The 20,160-nt window shown below is 42.1% G+C and overlaps 1 protein-coding gene across 1 annotated transcript in view; it reads left to right on the top strand.

Annotated features, from left to right (window-relative positions):
- Positions 1-20,160, top strand: part of LOC309479364 (kelch-like protein 29) — a 199,002-nt gene that overhangs the window by 53,270 nt on the left and 125,572 nt on the right. Inside the window, exons 4-5 of the mRNA XM_082143455.1 lie at positions 16,968-17,115; positions 18,275-18,754. Coding sequence (XP_081999581.1) covers positions 16,968-17,115; positions 18,275-18,754 — 628 coding nt within the window. The remainder of the gene's footprint in view (positions 1-16,967; positions 17,116-18,274; positions 18,755-20,160) is intronic.

Raw genomic sequence — 20,160 nt, 5'->3', positions numbered from 1 at the left:
TTATACTACGACCTAAAAGTATGTATTTTTTTTGTAATGAAAAAGTACATACTTTTGAGTGTGTAGCAAAAGAGTATGCACGTTCTGGGACATACTTCGATGACGTCATGCAACGTAAACGAGAACGTGGTTGCCTAGTTACGCATACCGCGACTGTTAACAAAACATTTGACATTTCATTCATTCTTATATATCCAATATCATTTTATTTACTATTCCCATCTTTTTTTCCACAATACATTTACAATGTGTTTTACCAAATGTAGGAGTGAAGCAGGGCGTCGTCGTAGATCAACCAAACGCAGGTCGTTTGTGAGGCTGCTGGTTCTGACGTTCATGTGCAAATGTGTGTAACGAAAGCTACTTATTTTCTGAGTTCAAATATTTAAAGTTTATAGTGTAACTTTTGTTTAACGTATTTTATACTTAATCTTAAGTTATGTATAATACTTAAAAATACCCAGATGAAAATGAACCATGCTTTTACTATAGTAAAAGAGTAGTAACCATGTTTCTTTGGTTGGACTGATAAAGTTAACATTTGTACAGCCACAGTATTACTACAAATAAGTCAGACAGAAACATCAAAAGAAATACATAAAAAAGACACTTGAATGACAGCCTTTTTATTTATTGTTTTGTAGCCTGCAATGAGGCTCTCAGTATCTTCATCGGACCCTACAAGATAAACACGGTACTTTTTTGGCACAACATAAACCCATTAATATTACGAGACAATAAAATATAACTTTAATTAGGGTTAAACATTTGAATTCTTACACTTAAAAACTGAGGGCGCATCTCCGCTGCTGCATCCGACTGCCTTTACATCACCACCATCAGCGCAAAGCTCCTCCCTCCCGCACGCAATGGGTTGTGGGCAATATTAGCCGTCAGAGTGTGCATTGATCTGCACTTCGAATTCTAACCGGAAATAGTAGACCATCCGGGTATCTTTGGAATACTCATTTCAACATACTACGATTTGGGACGTACTAAATCTAGTTTCGCATACTATTTAGGACGGATAGTATGCGAATTGGGACGCAGCATATGTCTGTGTGTAATAGGAAGGGAAAAGTGTAAGTAAGGGGGAGGCCATATGACATATTTCATAAAATGAGAAAAGTTATTTCATGATAATGATATATACATATAAGTTTTTCAGGTACAACTTTTTTTATGTTCAAAATTTACAAAATGTATATAATAAGCAAGTACTTCATGAATCCATTTTCCAAACTGTGTTTTTGTCTTTTCCTGAATCACTACGGTACACCTGTAATAAGTGTTTATATTCTGACTATTTTAGACTGGTACGAGTTGTACCACTGCAGAGTTGCCCAGTACCTGCGTGACTCGTCATAGACATAAACAGAGAGAAGTAGCTCTAGCTACAGTGTTCTTCCTTAAGACTCATGCAGTTTTGTTCATTAAAGCCATACGAAGTAGAAATTGTGTTTTTGTCAAACAGCGACCCCTAGAGTCGCTGTGGAATATTGCACTGTCGTAAATATATTATATTATAACGTTTTTACATGATTGCAGCTAAATCATAAGTAAATAGTCTATAGTCTAGGCCTACTGTATAATTTAATTTGTGTTGTTTTTATTGGAATGTAAACATTACAAAATGCCAGATAACATCAATTAAGTTAAATGTACGTCGCATTATTTCATAACATTGGCCGTTATGATGTCATTAGACATGATTATTGCAATTTATCATAATAGTTTGCAAATTGTGCTCGTTTACACTATTTACAACCTCTACGTTAGGCTTATTTATGATAATTATGTGAGATATTGAAAGCTGTTCTCATGATAATCGCAGGAGTCAACGTCAACAGCGTCGTCTGATATCCCTCAGGACTACGTGATAAATACACCTCACAACACCTGAGTACAGCTGGCAAACTAATTTGTGAGGCATAGCTATCTGATTTATCAAAACGATTCCATTTACACCTGGTCACATAAATGTATTTTTGCGAAACGGATTTAAATTCGATCTTCAATTCTCGAGCTATATGCAGATTTAATGGAGTGCACGTCACCGAAAGCAACAGATATGAGCTGCATTTTATAGATCATCAGCTAAAATTTCAAAATCAAAGACCGCAATAAGACAGAGCAGTAACAGCCCTGGTAAGATCATTTCGTTTCTTTACTTTTAATGATGAAGATTGTGTGTTAAGCGTCTGCGACTTACTTTCACTTTGATTTGCGATAGTTTGCACGTTGGCTTGATGCAGTTGCTCATCTGCGGTGATGCGTATTCCAGCGCGTCGTCATATCTGGATATAACATATAGCCAATACAACGCTCTCACACGTTTTTTTTTTTTTAGCATTTTTGGGAGGAGTACAATTTACATATGTGGTTTCAAAAACCCATATGCATTTACACTTGTCCAGTTTCGTCTGGAATGCGTCTCAGATCTCCTCCTGAAGTGGTTTGAGGGATCGGATTCAAATCCATCTCAAATGCGTTTCGGAGGGCATTTAAACCTGGACTTTTCACGATTGGATAGCTATCAGATCTGAGAAAATGCATGAAGTGGCCAGGTGTAAACAACCCCCATGACAAAAACATACGCACGAAAGCCGAAAACAAACGCTGGTTGGCCTCTCACGTCCAAATTTGACGAAGTGGTGGGGGAAGTGACGTATGCCGTAAAGCAGTCGAATTTTGTAGTTCTTTTTGTGCTCTGGTTACTACCCGAACCCCGAAGTTACATAGTGCCAGTAAAAGCGATACAGACCCTGTCAGGCTATGGCAGACGTGTCATTCAACCTATTGTAAGTTGATGTACCATCACAAGGATCTTGGAAATATATTATGAAGGTTGAAAAGTTACATAGTGTTGCTTTAACCGCTAGAGCGCCAAAAGTTATGGACTGCAGCTTTAACATGTAATTAAAATGAGTACAAAAATGTAATAATCAAATGTAAAAATAAAATACTGCATAGTCTTCCCTGTATGAATTCAATTTAAATGTATTCTTATTAAAGCTAAAAAAAGTTATTGTCAATTGCAGTGATTCACATTAATGACACATAAATATACAGCAGGCAGGTATATTAGGCTGCTGTTACTTTAAGATAAAACGCTTGGATCATTATACTTCTACACATCTGGTTTACACCCAACAGTTTACATTCACTTGAGACATAACCGGCTGTGTTTACATGAATATTCTACATGATGGGCATTTTGACATGATTGCGTTTGTAATGACCATTCAAGCACAATAAGACATGAAAGAGAACTGAATTCACGACTGTATGCTGAGAGACGCTGTTTTCTGTGCATGCTCTTATGCTGTGTGTCAGTCAGCTTGTGCACCGCATTGAGTTCTTTTTCACTGCTTATCGAGCACATCCCAAATTCGCGATTGCCTACTGAGAGAGGCAGCAGTCTTTGCTCGCACTTTGGCAGTGTGCCAGTATGCACGAATACCACACAGAGTTCCTTAGTTCTCTTACAAGAGGTTCTCTCGTATTGCGTAAGTTGCTTACGCTACGGGTATAGTCATCTTTTCTCGAGATATGAAGCCAAAAAATTATCCTTAATTTTTTTATTTATTGTCAACGCAGTGCAGCAGCCAGCAGACCCATAGCAGGCTATCTAGCGTGCTCATTGGCTGCCCTGCATCAACTGCAGCAGCCTACCACTGAGCCCTCACATGTCACAGCCCGCCAGAATGAGACTGGCTTAGCGTATAAAAGGACGGGCTCGGGGGCTGCTTCCCTGATTTTCATCTCTTCAGCGAAGCTCTACGCATCGCTGGATCCTGAGAGAAGCCGCCACCGTTGAATCTAGCGACTAGCAAGCAGAGGAAAGCGTCTGGAGAAGCCGGTCGTCTTCGCCGCCTTCAGCCATCCGTGCCTCCCGCGCTATCCGGCGACAGTATCCTTTTGCTCTGCTGTGTGTGTTCGCCCCCGCGACACACACTTTCTGCCTAAAAGAGCTCGAGGCGTTTTTCTAAAAATGCCTCGCACTTCCTGTGGCTCTTGCCGAGCCCCGCTCAGCGTAGGATACCGCCACGTTATCTGCGCTCTCTGCCTGGATCAAGAACACGCAGCCTCGAGTGGTCACCGCCTAAGGAGCCTGCACCTAACAGACTCGACGGCTGCTTTCTTAATCGCCGCCGCCAAGCGCCCGCATCCAGGTCTGCACCCTTCCTGCCGGAGCTCCACACGGAGCTCTCTAAATCGTGAAATGCCCCATTCTCCACGAGACTCCACTCCCATGTCTCCTCGGCGCTCTCCCAGGTTGACGGCGCCGCCGAGAAGGGATACAACACTATCCCCCCAGTGGAGGAGGCGGTAGCAGCGTACCTTTGTCCGCCCTCTGCGGGATGGCGTTCAAAGGCTGCCCTCCCGTCCAAAGGCCGCGCTTTCTCTGCCGCCGTACAGGCTGCGTCCGCCCTGCACTCCTTGGCAGTCCTGCAGATCCTCCAGGCCGATCTCCTCCGTGAAATGGACGAGAAAGGCCCGGACCCGGCTGCCATCACGGATTTACGGAGTCGCGATGGATCTCTCCCTTCGTGCTACCAAATCCGTGGCTCAGGCTATTGGATGGTGCATGGCCTCGCATTTCTTAATGCACCGCTCTCCCCCACTGGTCTCTTCGGCCCAGCGGTACACGGGATTGTCGACCGTTTCTCGGAGGTACAAAAGACCACGCAGGCCATGAACCTTTTCTTGCCTCGACGCTCTAGCTCAGCTGCAGGCCGCTCTCGAGATCAGCCTCCTGCGCGAAGCTCTTCCAGGCGTCCAGCCCAGCCTCCGTCTTTGCAGTGACGGCCTAGATCGCGCTCATCCAGCCGTCACAGGCCGCCTCCCCCGCGGGGAGCCCAGCCTAAGATCGCGTTGAAACCTGAGCATGCAAAGTCCTCCTAGCGGCCGCAAGGAGGAAGAGACGGTTGAGTCCCGCCGCGGCCGGACCACCGTCAAAACGTTCCGCTTTGTCAGTCCCCTTGGGAAAGGCTACTGCAGAAGTGTATTTGGCAGCCAACGAGCCGGTAATACAACCCACTCGCCTGCACGCAACCGCCGTTTTCACGGCGACCCAGAGAAATCTCAAAAAGAGTGTAATGTCTGGTTATCCGGCTCACGCCGTTAAGTGTAGAAAATGTGCCCACGTCTCAGTTTACACCCCTACACACAAACACGATAACCCCCGTGTCTCTCACTCTCACAGAGCCCACTCTCATAAAGCTGGCAAATGCCGCTCGAGTGTTAGATGTAGGAAATGTGCCCACGACCCTGTGCCCACACCTACTCACTGCCTGCTCTGTTACACGGCAAAAACTGCCTCATACCGGTCACGTTATGAATGTAAGTTCTGTGCCCGCTCATGAGCGCTCACACTTACTGACAAACACTTTACCCCCCCCATCACTGCTCGCGCGTCCTGGTTTTCTCACAAAATGCTCCCCGTCCAAAGCAACCGGGACATCGTGTGTAAAATGGCCAGCCATCGCTGTCAGCGAGCCGCCGTGTTCAAGCACCGAGAGCGCGCGCTCCGCGCCCATACCTCAGGTTCCGGTTCTCGACCCCACGAAGTGCGGCAATCGAAACCCGGAGGCCATTCTGCCCCTAGCTGTGCATGCAGAAGCATGGGAAGCGATTCCAGGTGTGTCAGAATGGGTGCTGAGCACAGTAAAACAGGGCTATTCGTTGCAATTCGCTCGCCGTCCCCCGCGCTTTCGAGCACGGACCGAGACGAGAGTGAATATGGAAGTAGCACACCTACTCCGCGCAGAAATAGCAAAACTGCTGTGCAAAGGGGCCATAGAACCGGTACCTCCTTCTCTATTTCCTCGTGCCCAAGAAGGACGGAGCTCTCAGACCTATCTTAGATCTGAGATATTTGAACAAAGTTCTCATGAGAAGACCGTTCAAAATGCTCACAACCAGACAAATCCTCGCGCAAATTCGCCCGAGGGACTAGTTTATTTCTCTCGATCTGAAAGACGCTTACTTTCAGATTCAGATAATACCCCATCACAGGCCATTCTTGAGATTCGCCTTCGACGGTCTGGTATATCAATACACCGTCCTTCCGTTCGGCCTGTCTTTAGCACCCCGTACATTAACGAAGTGCATGGATGCGGTTCTCGTTCCCCTGAGAAATCAGGGTACGCGGATTCTGAACTATTTGGACGATTGGCTGATTCTAGCACAGTCAGAGATGGAACTTATATCTCACTGAACAGTGCTTCTCAGCCATCTGGAAAGCCTGGGTCTCACGGTCAACTGGACCAAGAGCTCATTACTGCCCAGTCAGTCAGTCTCTTTTCTGGGAATAGAGTTGGACTCTGTGGCTTTGACGGCCCGCTTCTCGACACAGCGCGCGCGCGCCGCGTTCGACACCTGGCCGCATCTTTCCAGTAGGGCAGCATCGCTCCTCTGAAAACATTTCAGAGAATGCTGGGCTGTATGGCGTCAGCGGCAGCAGTGCTCCAGCTGGGCTTACTGCGTATGCGCCCGCTGCTACGCTGGCTGAACGCTCGAGTGCTTCACCCAGCTTGGGCTTCCGGCGGCATACGAATCAGAGTGACCCAGAGCTGCGTTTTAGCCCTGGAGTCCTGGTTAGCGGCCGACTGGTACCAGCGGGGAGTGACGATGGGAGTTGTCTCGTACCGGAAGGTCATATCGACGGACGCCTCCAACTTAGGTTGGGGCGCTCTTTTCGAGGGCAGGCCGGTCTTTGGCGGGGAGAAACGCCTTCATATAAACTGTCTGGAGATGATAGCGGTCGAGAACGCGCTGAAGCGTTTCCTCCCATACATACGGGGCCACCACGTTCTAGTCCGTACGGACAACATGTCTGTGGTGTCCTACGTGAACCGTCAGGGCGGTGTCAAATCCAGGAATCTCTGCGATCTAACAGAACGCCTCCTCGTTTGGGCTCAGCACTCGCTACGCTCGCTGAGAGCTGCGCATGTGCCGGGCCACCTGAACGACGGCCCAGACAGACTGTCCAGGGACAACGTTACCCCGGGAGAATGGTCCCTGCATCCTCAGACAGTCCAGTTGCTATGGCGCCTTTTCGGCAAAGCGGAAGTCGACCTTTTCGCGTCAAAAGACAACGCTCATTGCCCAAAGTTCTTTTCAAAGAGCGAGGACGCACTGGCCCACACCTGGCCCAGCCGCCCACTGTATGCTTTCCCTCCGATCTCGCTGTTACCACAGGTAATCAAGAGAATCAGGGAAGCGTGCCACTCGGTGCTCCTCATAGAGCTGTTGGATGAGGGCAGGTCCCCCTCCACGCTCAAAGTATATGTGGCGGCTATTGCAGCGTTCGCGGAGTCGACGCGCGGCCAGTCAATAGGAAGGAACGAGCTCATTATCCGCTTCCTTAGAGGAGCCAGGAGGATTAATCCCTAGAGGCCCTGAAGACATACCCCTTTGAACCATTAGATTCCGTGGATCTAAAATATCTCTCGCTCAAAACCGTTTTACTGATAGCCCTGTCATCAGTCAAACGTGTGGGGGATCTACATGCGTTATCTGTTAGCGCCGCGTGTCTCGAGTTTGGACCAAATGACTCTAACGTCATCCTCAAACCGAGACATGGTTATGTCCCCAAGGATATTGGCACTCCCTTCAGAGCGCAGGTCATCTCTCTATCGGCTCTGCCAGCATCCGGTAGCGAGGGCGATGATAACCTCCTCTGCCCTGTCAGGGCGCTGAGTTTACATTACGCGCTCTGCCGTCTTCAGGCGCTCGGAGCAGCTCTTTGTTTCGTTTGGTGGGCGCACCAGGGGTCTCGCCGCCTCGAAACGTAGCGTGTCCAGATGGATAGTGGACGCTATCGCAGCAGCTAAATACCTGCAGTGCCCTCTGGGCGTCAGGGCTCATTCCACTAGAGGCATGGCCTCATCATGGGCTTGGTCCAGCGGGATATCTATTCATGACATTTGTATGGCGGCGGGCTGGGCCTCCCCCTCTACATTTGTTAGGTTTTATAACCTGGAAGTTCCCGCCTTGCAGGCTAGACTTTTGTCAGTCTAAGTGGTGTGTATGTTCTGCCCAGATTGTTCGTGTGCAGGCTACTCTCACGTGACTTTAGCTCTCCTGGTTGAGCTGCACTATAAGGGTTGATATTCTCTATATAGACCGGCAGCGCCGCTCTGTACCCCCTACGGTGTGCTTGTGTAAATGTGCTGGCCCGCGTTGCTGGCCGCCTGATTCCCACTTATCTGCGTTCCCTGGGCTTCCCCTGGGACTCATGTAGTGGATGCTCGGTGCGCACGGCGTTGACAAGGGGTTCCCGTAGCGTAAGCAACTTACGCAATACGAGAGAACCTCTCGTAAGAGAACGTACTCGGTTACCTAATGTACCTTCAGTTCTCTCTAGAAGACGGAACAAGTATTGCGTAACCTGTCGTGCTCGCGCCACAAGCTTATTTCGCTTCAGTCGATGAAAACCAGGGAAGCAGCCCTTGAGCCTGTCCTTTTATACGCTAAGCCACTCCCATTCTGGCGGGCTGTGACGTGTAAGGGCGCGACGTCAGGCAGGGCTCAGTGGTAGTTGCCGCAGGGCAGCCTATGAGCACGCTAGATAGCCTGCTATGGGTCTGCTGGCTGCTGCACTGTGTTGACAATAAATACAAAAATGTAGGAAAATTTTTTGGCTTCATATCTCGAGAAAAGATGACTTTACCCGTAGCGTAAGCCGTTTACGCAATACTTGTTCCCTCTTCTAGAGAGAACCGAGGTTACATTAGGTAACCGAGTACGTTTTCATAATATATTACGCTTATATATTGCGCTTCATGTATTTCATCATTCTGAACTGTCAATAGTGCTATATATTTATAAACCACGATATACATGATATAGCAATACCTCTAACAATAGACATTTTATGTCGTGGTAACAATATATATATCGTGATACCGCCCAGCCCTAGGGTGGGATTTGCTTTTAGCTTTGTTTTTCCTTGTGTATGGATGGACCCCTTCAAAAACAACTGTTGATGGTCACATCAAGTTTGAGAGCTTTGCGGCATCATTACGTGCCACATGTGTTTGTTGTCTCCAATCTCAGTGAAAAAAAGAGATTAAAGTATGTCCAGTGGCTGATCTTAGGGTCAATTTTTCTGTCATCCATCATGAAAGCCCTGCAGCCACCCCCACCACAGGATCTCTACAAGCCGTCTCTGATAACGAATAGCAAGGCTGCTTATTGATCTGTGTCAAAAAGAAACTCCCGCTACCTGCTTTCATATTGCTGGCAGGGTGGGGGAAAGAATAAAGCAATCTTAGATTTACAAATGTCTACATTGGGGAAAATGTGGGGTCAAAAGCAATATGCCTGTGCATCTTTCATTCCACAATCAAAGGCTTCTTTGTCAAAAGCTGGACATTTTATTATTATAAGTATCGGCATATTGGCTCCACATGTTTGTATTCAGAGTTCAGCAGTGTTGTGAGCAGCAAATAGAGTGTACGCTGAAGTAATTTGTTTGCATATTAAGTTACGAATCTCAATGAGAAGATTGTCTGTGTGGCCTTTTCGTCTTGATCCTTCGAAGAGATTCGCTTCTCTTGTGAGGCAGATAAATTCTGTCAAATGATTCAAAAGGATAAATTTGTCGCATTCAGGCTCATTAAAATGCTAAAAGTGTTAGTGAAACTACTGTGAAAGTTTGCTACAAGCTAATTATATTGCAAAGAAGTTAATATCTAATATACTGTACTACTACTAAAAAGCTATTTAATAGAGCAGTATCTTTAAAAAAAAAAACTATTTATTTAGACAGTATAATATTGTATAATCAGAGAAACATTTGTTTTTATTCATTCATTCATTCATTCATGTATTTATTTTTATTAATTTTTATTATGTATTTTGTGTGATGCATTTTTTATTTAATTATAAAACACACACACACACACACACACACACACACACACACACACACACACACACACACACACACACACACATATATATATATATATATTTTTTTTTATATATATATATGTATGTATATATATATATATATATATATATATATATATATATATATATATATATATGTATGTATATGTGTGTGTGTGTGTGTGTGTGTGTGTGTGTGTGTGTTGTGTGTGTGTTTTATAAATTGTTTTCTAGTTTCATTGATAATTAATTCAGCAATGGTATCTTAATTGAGTCACCATATTTGAGATTATATATATATATATATATATATATATATATATATATTGCTGAATTAATTATCAATGAAACTAGAAAACAACGATTTACATTTACTCTTGTATTTAAATAAGCATAAATGTGAATTAAGCTGTTTTCTAGTTTTATTTGTGGTATTTAGTTCACCAGTGGTTTACTGTTTTAATGTGGTTATAAATTTATATAACTGAGATCTAGCTCAAAGACAAGTTATAATGGCATGGTTATGGTGGGGGTTAGACTTGCAATCTAGAAATTGCAATCTACAAGCAGTAGCACAAATAAATACTATAGAATAAAGATACAAATAAGTTTCCTTTCAGTCGATCACATTCAGCGTTACGTTTGGAACTGACCGATGAATTGGGGATCGCTTTGAGAGACCAATCTACTTTGAGTATAACTGAACGAGGCAATGAACAATGATCCCTTCGCCTATTCCTCGATCTAGTTCCTCTTCTGTTGGCCACCCTTTAGGGGCTACTAAGTGCTACTCCTCGGGTCCTTCACTCCTGTAGCATACCGCAAGCCGTGGGAAGAGCGCGATGGTCCTTTTCATGGGGTACCAGTCATTTTCATTGGGGCTCAGTTGGATTACCAGATGTCAATCACTGCATCGAAGGGTGAGCTTGAGTCCTCCGGGGATGAAGGTTTGGCTATGTTGCCCCCTTCGGGGACAGTAGCGTTGCCCGTATCAGACCCAGAGCAGACGGCTATGGTTTCCCGGGCCGCCGCTAGCGATGGGCTCGAGTGACATATAAGTCCAAAGTCCTACCCTTTAGGGATTCCCTGCCATCTCACGTCTTCACGAAGGTTGCAGAGGTAGCCATTGTTCCCCTGAGAGAACATGGCGTTCACATCCTCAACTATCTCGACGACTGGCTCATACTGGCCCTGTCACGGGAGCAGTTGTGCGAACACAGGGACCTGGTGCTCAGTCACCTCAGCCAGTTGGGACTTCGGTTCAAGTGGGAATAGAACAAACTCTCCCCTGAGCAGAGGATCTCATTTCTCGGTATGGAAACTGTCCTCTGTAAAATGCACTGTGCACAAGCAACCTTTCGGGTTGTAGTAGGAACAAATATATGAATAAATCTTAACCTCTGATTCCTAGTTTCATCCGTTTTCGGAAAGCCAAAAAAAGCAATTTTGCTTTCGCACACATAGCGTCTCCGCGACATGACGACAACACTACAATTCACTGAAGCCTTGTCTTCTTTCTTTGCGTATGCCTTCGGCCGGACAGTATTCTAATATTTCACAATGTGACATAGGCGTTTGAGGAAATAATTTCTGGACTTCGATTAAGCCTACATGATATAGTGCAGAAATGGGTTGAGACTGCTGAGTGTCATTTGAGTTTCCCAGTAGAGTTACAGCGAGAATCTGACCGTGCGAGGGCCGTTTCTACCATAATTTCAAACACACATTCACACGCTTCTCCCATTTAATTTCCCCCCTAATCATCGCTGTCTTGTGTTTCTAGACTCAGGCTCTCAAGACGCCCCTGAAAGCTTATTGAGTATTTCAGCTGCTATCTGTAGCATGACCTCTTTCAACAGCTCCACTCCACTGAAGGTTTCATTTTGTCAGCTAAGAGCTCTCTCATTTAGATTTAGTGAAACTGCATTATGCTAAACGGGCAGTCAGAACATGCCAAAACATACAGGACTCCTTTGAACCCTGCAGTCGCTCACGGAGAGGAGAAAAGAAAATGAAGAGCCTGCAAAGGAAATATGCTCTCATCGCAAGATCATTTGAATGGTGGTGACATCAAACCTGTTTTTTACTGTGCAAAAGTAAACCAAATTGGTGACACTTTACAATAAGGTTAATTAGTTAACATTAGTTAATGTATTAACTAAGATTAACTAACAATGAGCGATACATTTGTAACAGTATTTATTATCTTTTGTTAATGTTAGTTAATAAAAATACAGCTGTTCATTGTTTGTTCATGTTAGTTCACAGTGCATTGAATAATGTTAACAAATGCAACCTTTGATTTTAATTACATATTAGTAAATGTTGAAATTAATATTAACTAAGATTAATAAATGCTTTAGAAGTATTGTTCATTCTTAGTTCATGTTAACTATGCTAACTAAGGTAGTTAACTAATTTTAACTAACAAACCTTATTGTAAATTGTTTTCCCAAAATGTATATATACATTCTATACAAAATAATCAACACACTGATGGCACACTTATTGTTGTATATAACCAATTTTGCCCTCGTTTTGCTGCTTTAATTCAACAATTCTAGTATTGATTTGAAGGCATTCTCAGTCCAGTTCTGAATCTCACACAGCCCTGCTCTGTTCTGGATAAAGCCAGACATCAGAGAACAGAGATGTTGACTTTGAGACTTGTGTATTTCTTCCTGTCATTCATAGATATAGCGGTGTCCCTCACCGGTCTGAAGAGCATTGACCCTTTTAAAAGCCATATGTCCTTGCTGTTGAAAATCATCTGCAGCCGCACGCACACAGAATTCATCTCAAAGTAAAGCTGCTCCAGTCTGAAGCTTTTTCAAGGCTGCTTCTTCGAGGCCAAAGGCACAAACTAAAGGCCAAAAGTTCCTCCTTTGAACCATCAACAAGAGAAAGATGTTCCTTCTTTAAAAAAAATCGCCTCTGTTCCCATCAGCAGGAGGCCACCGAAGATTCCCGTCTCCGAGGATGTTTTTAAAGATACAGCAAGCCGTAAGGAATAGCAAACTTACTTCTCAAAGCCACGGTCCTGACAAATGATGGATCATCGGTTTCTGGTGCCGTGGGAGCGAACGCTTCTGCTGGGTGAGGAAGAGCCTTCTGTGTTGACAGCTGAGATAGGAATAGCAAATAAGAGCATGACAGTGTGGATGCTGTATTTGGCTTTGTGAGAGGCGGAGAGCGATGCTGCCCAACGCCTGGCGGATTAGGATCGTGGAGGACAGCCATCCGCTCAAATGGAGACGGCTTATTTGACTGCGGGAAGTGATCCTGTGCGCACACCACCGGATGGAGGGTGAGCAGAAGCATGCTGTCATAGTTTGACAGGCCCTCGTACAGTTACAAACACTTGCCATTTAAAGAGACCTCGCTCGGAAGATACGACTTTGTAACGTTTTCACGTGACACTGATTATAAAGTCCCATTTTCAACCTTTCCCTCCAATTTGCTGGCTGTGTTCTGCAATGCAACATCCACTTTTCACAATCCAGTCAGTTTTCAAAGGATAAAAATCAAGCACTGCCCTGTTATTTATTTATTTATTTATTTATTATTTAGACCAGACTACTGTTCAAAAGTTTAGTGTTGATAAGCTTTTTTTTATGTTTTTGAAGTCTCTTCTGCTCATCAAGACTGCATTTATTTGATAAAAAAATACAGTAAAAACTGTAATATTGTGAAATATTATTAACATTTTAAAATAACTGTTTTCTATTTGAATACATTGTAAAATGTAATTTATTGCTGTGATCAAAGCTGAATTTTCAGCATCATTGCTCCAGTCTTCAGTGTCACATGATCCTTCAAGAAATCATTATAATATGTTGATTTGCTGCTCAAGAAACATTTATGATTATTATCAATGTTGAAAACAGCTGTGCTGCTTATTTTTTAAATATTTGTGTGGAAACTGATTCATTTTTTCAACGATACTTTGATGAACATAAAGTTCAAAAGAACAGAATGTATTTGAAATATAAATCTTTTGCACCATTATAAATGTCTTTACCGTCACTTTTGATTAATTTAATGCATCCTTGCTAAATAAAAGTGTTAATTTCTTTCCCCCCAAAAAAGTTTAATGACCCTAAACTTTTGAACAGTAGTACAGATTTCATTGAAAATGTATGTCTGTGTTTTAGTTTGTGGGCAAATAGTGAGCAAGCCGTTACAGTATATGTTCAGCTGCTTTACGTGAATATTGTGTGTTTCATCTTGCATTTCTGCAAGCACCTGAAATTATCAGCTTTTTCTTTTTTTCTTCTTTTTTTCTTCTGGTAGTGTATTCTGAAATTCTGACCTTGAAAATGAGATGTGGCATGCAGCGTTTCCTTGCGGATACTCTTCGTGCACAAACCAATACAGAAATGGAAGTATTTTAGTAAGTTAGCTAAAATGAACCCAGAAATGTAATATTTGCCATTTGGCTTCCCCTGCAGGCGCAGGGAAAGCTCTTTTTAAGCGCATGCAGGATGGCTGCAAATGAGCACATGTGATCTCCACAGCCATTTCTATTATAATTCCACTTGCTCTCCTGGTGTGGTTTGAAAACTTCTGCAGGTCACTTTCAGTAAATGAACCACCTACTTCCTGGGAAGTTATAAAGTGTCGCTCTTGCCTGGGGACAGAACGAAAAGCTGTTTCCGGACTTATTCGTACATAATCATTACATGAGTGCTGTGTTGTCTGCATTTAAATTGCAAAGAGGGTGTGTGTTACACCGCAGGTTTTTGATGTCACACACTTGGGAAATTATAATTGGTAATGCCAGTTTTATTTATTCCACAGGTAACGTTTTGACAACAGCTCTAGACTGATACTCTTTCACACACGGCTATGATGACTCTATTATAGCCACTGGCTGTTCGCCCTTGGTGAAGTGGGTCAAATTTTGGGGTTAACGTAAGGGATTATGTGCAGTCAACTTGTCACAAAATAAACTCTGGTTTGACGTGACACCCTGAAGCCGACTGCTGCATGGGTGTATTTTGGGGGATGATTTTGCCAGTGTTATTAGGAAGTAAATGATGTGCTTTAATTTTCTGCTGTCTTCATCATAGTGCTCATTAAATAAGCTTTTCAGTATCACAAACCATATTAGGTGCATACGTGACAAATCTCCCATTCTGTGAGTCATTGCAGATAATACAAACATTTGATAAAATAAAATAAAAAAGGGTGGATTTATCTAAAAAAAACAAAATCCATCCATCCATCCATCCATCCATCCATCCATCCATCCATCCATCCATCCATCCATCCATCCATCCATCCATCCATCCATCCATCCATCCATCCATCCATCCATCCATCCATCCATCCATCCATCCATCCATCCATCCATCCATCCATCCATCCATCCATCCATCCATCCATCCATCCATCCATCCATCCATCCATCCATCCATCCATCCATCCATCCATCCATCCATCCATCCATCCATCCATCCATCCATCCATCCATCCATCCATCCATCCATCCATCCATCCATCCATCCATCCAATCTTCTCACTCTAACTAGTCACGAGACTCAACAGTGCTGTCCAAATGTAAGGAGAAAATAGACTTGACATTCTTCAGCTCCATGATGCTATATTTATTCAGTGTTCTCACGTGGAATATTCCAGATGCAACTTTTGACAAGTTTTAGTGAATGCAGGTGAATTTCATTACTGTTAGTTCTCCTGTCAGTGATACGAACATGCATCTCTATTCTGAGAAGACTAGAGGAATGAAATGATTTGTTTTCAGGGCTAGCCTGCATAGCATCTACCATCTGAATTCCACAGAAAGAGCTGGAATGCCTTTATTCATAAATTTCAAAGTCCTTGCATGTTTATTTGTTTTCCTCATTATAATTGCAATTTAATAGGGCATTGAATAAATGATAGTTAAAGAAAAGGTCAAATTTAAACCAGACATGTGAAAATGCAGCTGTAACAGACAAAAACTGTATCTTTGTACTGTCACAGACATTTGAAGTTTGTTACTGACTTGTACAGTATGTGCTCTTATGTCTGCCTTGTTTAGAGTTTAAAGTGATTCATACTTTTGCTCATTTTGTTTGCTGAACTTTGGATGAAATTTAAAACATTTAAGCAACGGCATGAGGAACGTGGATAATTCAGTCTTGCTCTGTTGAAGAAATCTCTAAATAAATGTTTTACATTTTAAAGAAAAAAAAAATTCTGGCTTGGCAATGAAAAACACATTGACAAACTCAACACCCACACTTGACGCTAAGGAGGCATCTTTTTATGTTTTCTTCTTTTTATTTACAGTTTTGAAGAGCACATGAAATAAAAAGTGGCATAAAATTAAGACGACATTTAGGACTTTTTTTTTTTTCAGCCAATTTTTCTTTTCTCCAACTTGGAAGAGCAAATTCTGACAGTGGCATAATAAGATCCATCCTTTAAAGACTCAAAAGATGAATATATACTAAATAAAAAAAAATAAAAAAATTTGTCTAGTTCCTGGCACATACAAATAGTGTGCAAAACAGTCTTTATGTATGTATGTATGTATGTATGTATGTATGTATGTATGTATGTATGTATGTATGTATGTATGTATGTATGTCTGTCTGTCTGTCTGTCTGTCTGTCTGTCTGTCTGTACAGTATGTCTGTCTGTATGTAGGTATATATGTATATATATATAAGCGACAGTTCTGCGTGTCCATTTCCATTCAACTTTAGTACCTATTTTCAGCAAAGTGATTTAAAGTCCCCCTCTATCCCTCAAAACTTCTTACCTTCCCTTTGATTTACAGTCAATGCGAGGCAGATAAGAATTAATTAGTAAAATGTTCTCTATATAGATCTCACTTTCTTGCACCCAGTCAAATTGCTGGGGGCCGACCTTGGATTTTCCTGCATTATTGATGGCTCTAATCTAGTACAGCGGCGTAATTAAAAGAGCGAATGGAATGGAATATTAACAAAGCAAAATGATGTACCAGTGTCTGGCAAATGGGCTGTAATTGGAAACGTAGACATAGTAATTAAAGACTGGTCTGTTTACCCAAGACGTTCTTCTCGCTGAAACAGGTATCTGGGCACCCGTTGGCAGACACGCAGACTCAGGGCCAGGTCCTGGCTAATAGCGTCCTGTGGGGACAAACACCCATTAACCAGTCCACGCCCTGGGACACGGACGAGCCGCCTGCAAAACAGATGAGAGAGAAAGATATCACAGGTAAAAAGCTGAAAGCAAAGGCACCAGCTCTACAATAACACATCTTGTTCATTGTCTTTTCATGCATGGATGGATTGATTGCTTCAAAGGGGTGAGTGATATAGCAAAAATGTCATATCATATGATTTTTTTTTTCAGCCAAGATCACGATCCACGATCTTATCACTTTTTTTTAGGTTAGTTTTTCAGAGTCAGAATGAGCTTTATTCACCAAGTGTGCGCTAACACAAGGAATTTGTTGTGTTTTTTTTTTTCAGGAGCTCTTGGTACATACATACATGCATACATACATACAAATATGACACAAATACAAAGAACATTGGTAACACTTTACAATAAGGTTCATTAGCTAATATTAGTTAACTACCTTAGTTAACATGAACTAAGAATGAACAATAATTCTTCAGCATTTATTAATCTTAGTTAATATTAATTTCAACATTTACGGTATGTTATTAAAATCAAAGGTTGTATGTATTAGTTAACATTAGTTAATGCACTGTGAACTAACATGAACAAACAATGAACAGCTGTATTTTTATTAACTAACATTAACAAAGATGAATAAATACTCTAACAAATATATTGCTCATTGTTAGTTCATGTTAGTTAATACAATAACTAATGTTAACTAATGAACCTTATTGTAAAGTGTTACCAGAACATTTAAATAAGTAAGACTAAGAAATAAAATAAAATAATAATAATAAAGTGGTTTACATCTGGAACAGAAGACTTGTGTACAGATTTGTGCATTATGTACTGTATATACAGCTGTATAAATAAAAATATAATAATAATAATAAAGTGGTGTACATATGGAGCAGAAGACTTATGGACAGCTGTGTGCATTATGTACTGTATATACATATTAAATGTCATTTTGGTGATCAAAGATGAGTTTTAAGGGATACAACTATTGACAGGGGGACTTTAAAACACATACAAATAGTAAACCTTCATGATGACGAATAACTGCTATGTTACGTGAGCGTAACCACGATAGAGATGATAATCAAAAACGATAACAATAAAAAATAATAAAAAAAAGCAATTGAACTGCAATTGATAGTTCATGGTGACATTTTAATGTTTCACAATCTAATATGATCATATTGCACACCCCTACTTTAAATGCATGTTGTTTCGTTCTCTGCAGCTCCTCTATGGCCGCCGCAAGTTGCTGCCACTGTCAGCCAGGCTGGACTCTTGGCGCACACATACGCCCTGCAGCAGGCACCAGCTTACAGCCAATGTGCGACTGTCCAAGCGCCCATTATCGGTGTGACCCCAGCTCTCCACACTCCTCACCCTCAGTTACCCGCACACTACCAGCTACCGCAGCAGCCTTCACAGCCGATGGCCAGCATGGTCCTCAACGTCCATAGCCAATCCCTCACTGTCGGTGGCCTGCCCCCAATGCCCAGCGTCTGCCAGGTCGCCCATCCCGTCCACACAGTGGTGGGCAACGGTCACCTGACCCACCCCATGGTGCAATCCGCCACCCTGACCTCCTCCACTCTGCCCACCAACGGACCTCTGACGAATGGCCAGCAGGAGAATACCAACAATGGCCTCCAGATGCTGAGAACGGTCGGACTGGGGAAATATGAATTTACAGACCCCTGGCATCCCAAAGGTAAATTATGTTTTGGTTCGGTTTTCTAGACGTTATAATGTCAAGTCAAATTTCGTTGTTTTATTTGTGCTTTTCATGTTACTTCAAACCAGCTTTATAGAAAATCATGATGTTGATGTTTATAATATCTTAGGTTATAGCCGGGCAATAAAAAAGCTTATATTTTGCAATTATACAATTTGTTTGATTTTACATGAGTGTACTGTGTGTATGTGGATAAAGTTGGGTGTAATACATATCCAACTTTATATACAGAGCTGTGCGATAATACTGTTTACATTTTGTGATGATATAAAAATCATGCAGCTCGAGATTTGCTATACAGTCTACATTACTTTTTGTGAGTATACTGCAATCATGCAAGTAGGATGTACTATATATATATATATATATACACATTTTAAGAGATTGCTGGCTAATAATATAGTTTACATTTTGATAATATAACAATCAAGCAGTTGAGATTTGCTATTTAGTATGTTTTATGTTTTGTTGCTCTGTGGTCAGGTCAGGTACTCCTTTAGTCTCCAAAAAAATTACTCGCAATCTTTGACCTGCACAACTTGATGATCTTGAATATATTTATTACTTTCCCACCTTTCACTTTCAAAAAGCCCCCCTTTCATCACCACCTTCAAGATGAGAAGGGCAGAATGAGTTGGGGTCGATTGCTTTTCTTTTCCTTTTGTTTTTCTTTCCTACTGTGCCAGTGGAAGTTTGTAATGATTTAATGAATTTCAAGGATTAAAGTTCTTTTGTTGTTCGGTAGCATCCAGGAACGATTGTGAAGATCAAATAGATTTACTGGGCAGTGGATGCTTCTATAAAATTGTTGGTGGGTGTAAAATATCCGAAATAATTTCCATATAAATGGAAACCTTATGTAAATATAGTGTAAATTAATTTCAGTTCATATATCAACATAGTTGAGACAGGCAAGTTTAATGTACCATAGCTAATTTCTTAGGAATGATTTATTAGGGGAAATAAACTTGTGCTGTTTGATGTAACTCGAGTAAGTCTTAACTTTTCTTTTTGGTTTCTCGTTCTTTAGATTAGATTTGTATGATTATTCAAAAGATACCAGTGTATGGTTATTGTGTTATATTGTGTCCTAAAGCTCTAAAATCGGCCTGATTTTCTAGCCAGCCACAGGCAGAAATATATTTTTCTTTCTCCCTGTATTGAATGTCATGTTAAATCTCATGAGGTATTCATCTTCTGAAGAGGAGAGAACTTGAGGCGAGTTTGCTGCCCATTTATCTGCTTACATGATGATAGGAAATCAGATGCCAAAGACTAGTTCATTAAATATTGATAGTTTCTACTGAAATTTACAGATTCAGTAGAACTGGACATTAATGTCAACAGAAATGGCATCCCAACCCATTTTACTTTCATTGGTT

Source organism: Leuciscus leuciscus (genome assembly GCF_965113295.1).
Source record: "Leuciscus leuciscus genome assembly, chromosome: 17".
In the NCBI taxonomy this organism is placed as follows: Eukaryota; Metazoa; Chordata; class Actinopteri; order Cypriniformes; family Leuciscidae; genus Leuciscus; species Leuciscus leuciscus.
This window is presented reverse-complemented; position numbering and strand designations above follow the sequence as displayed.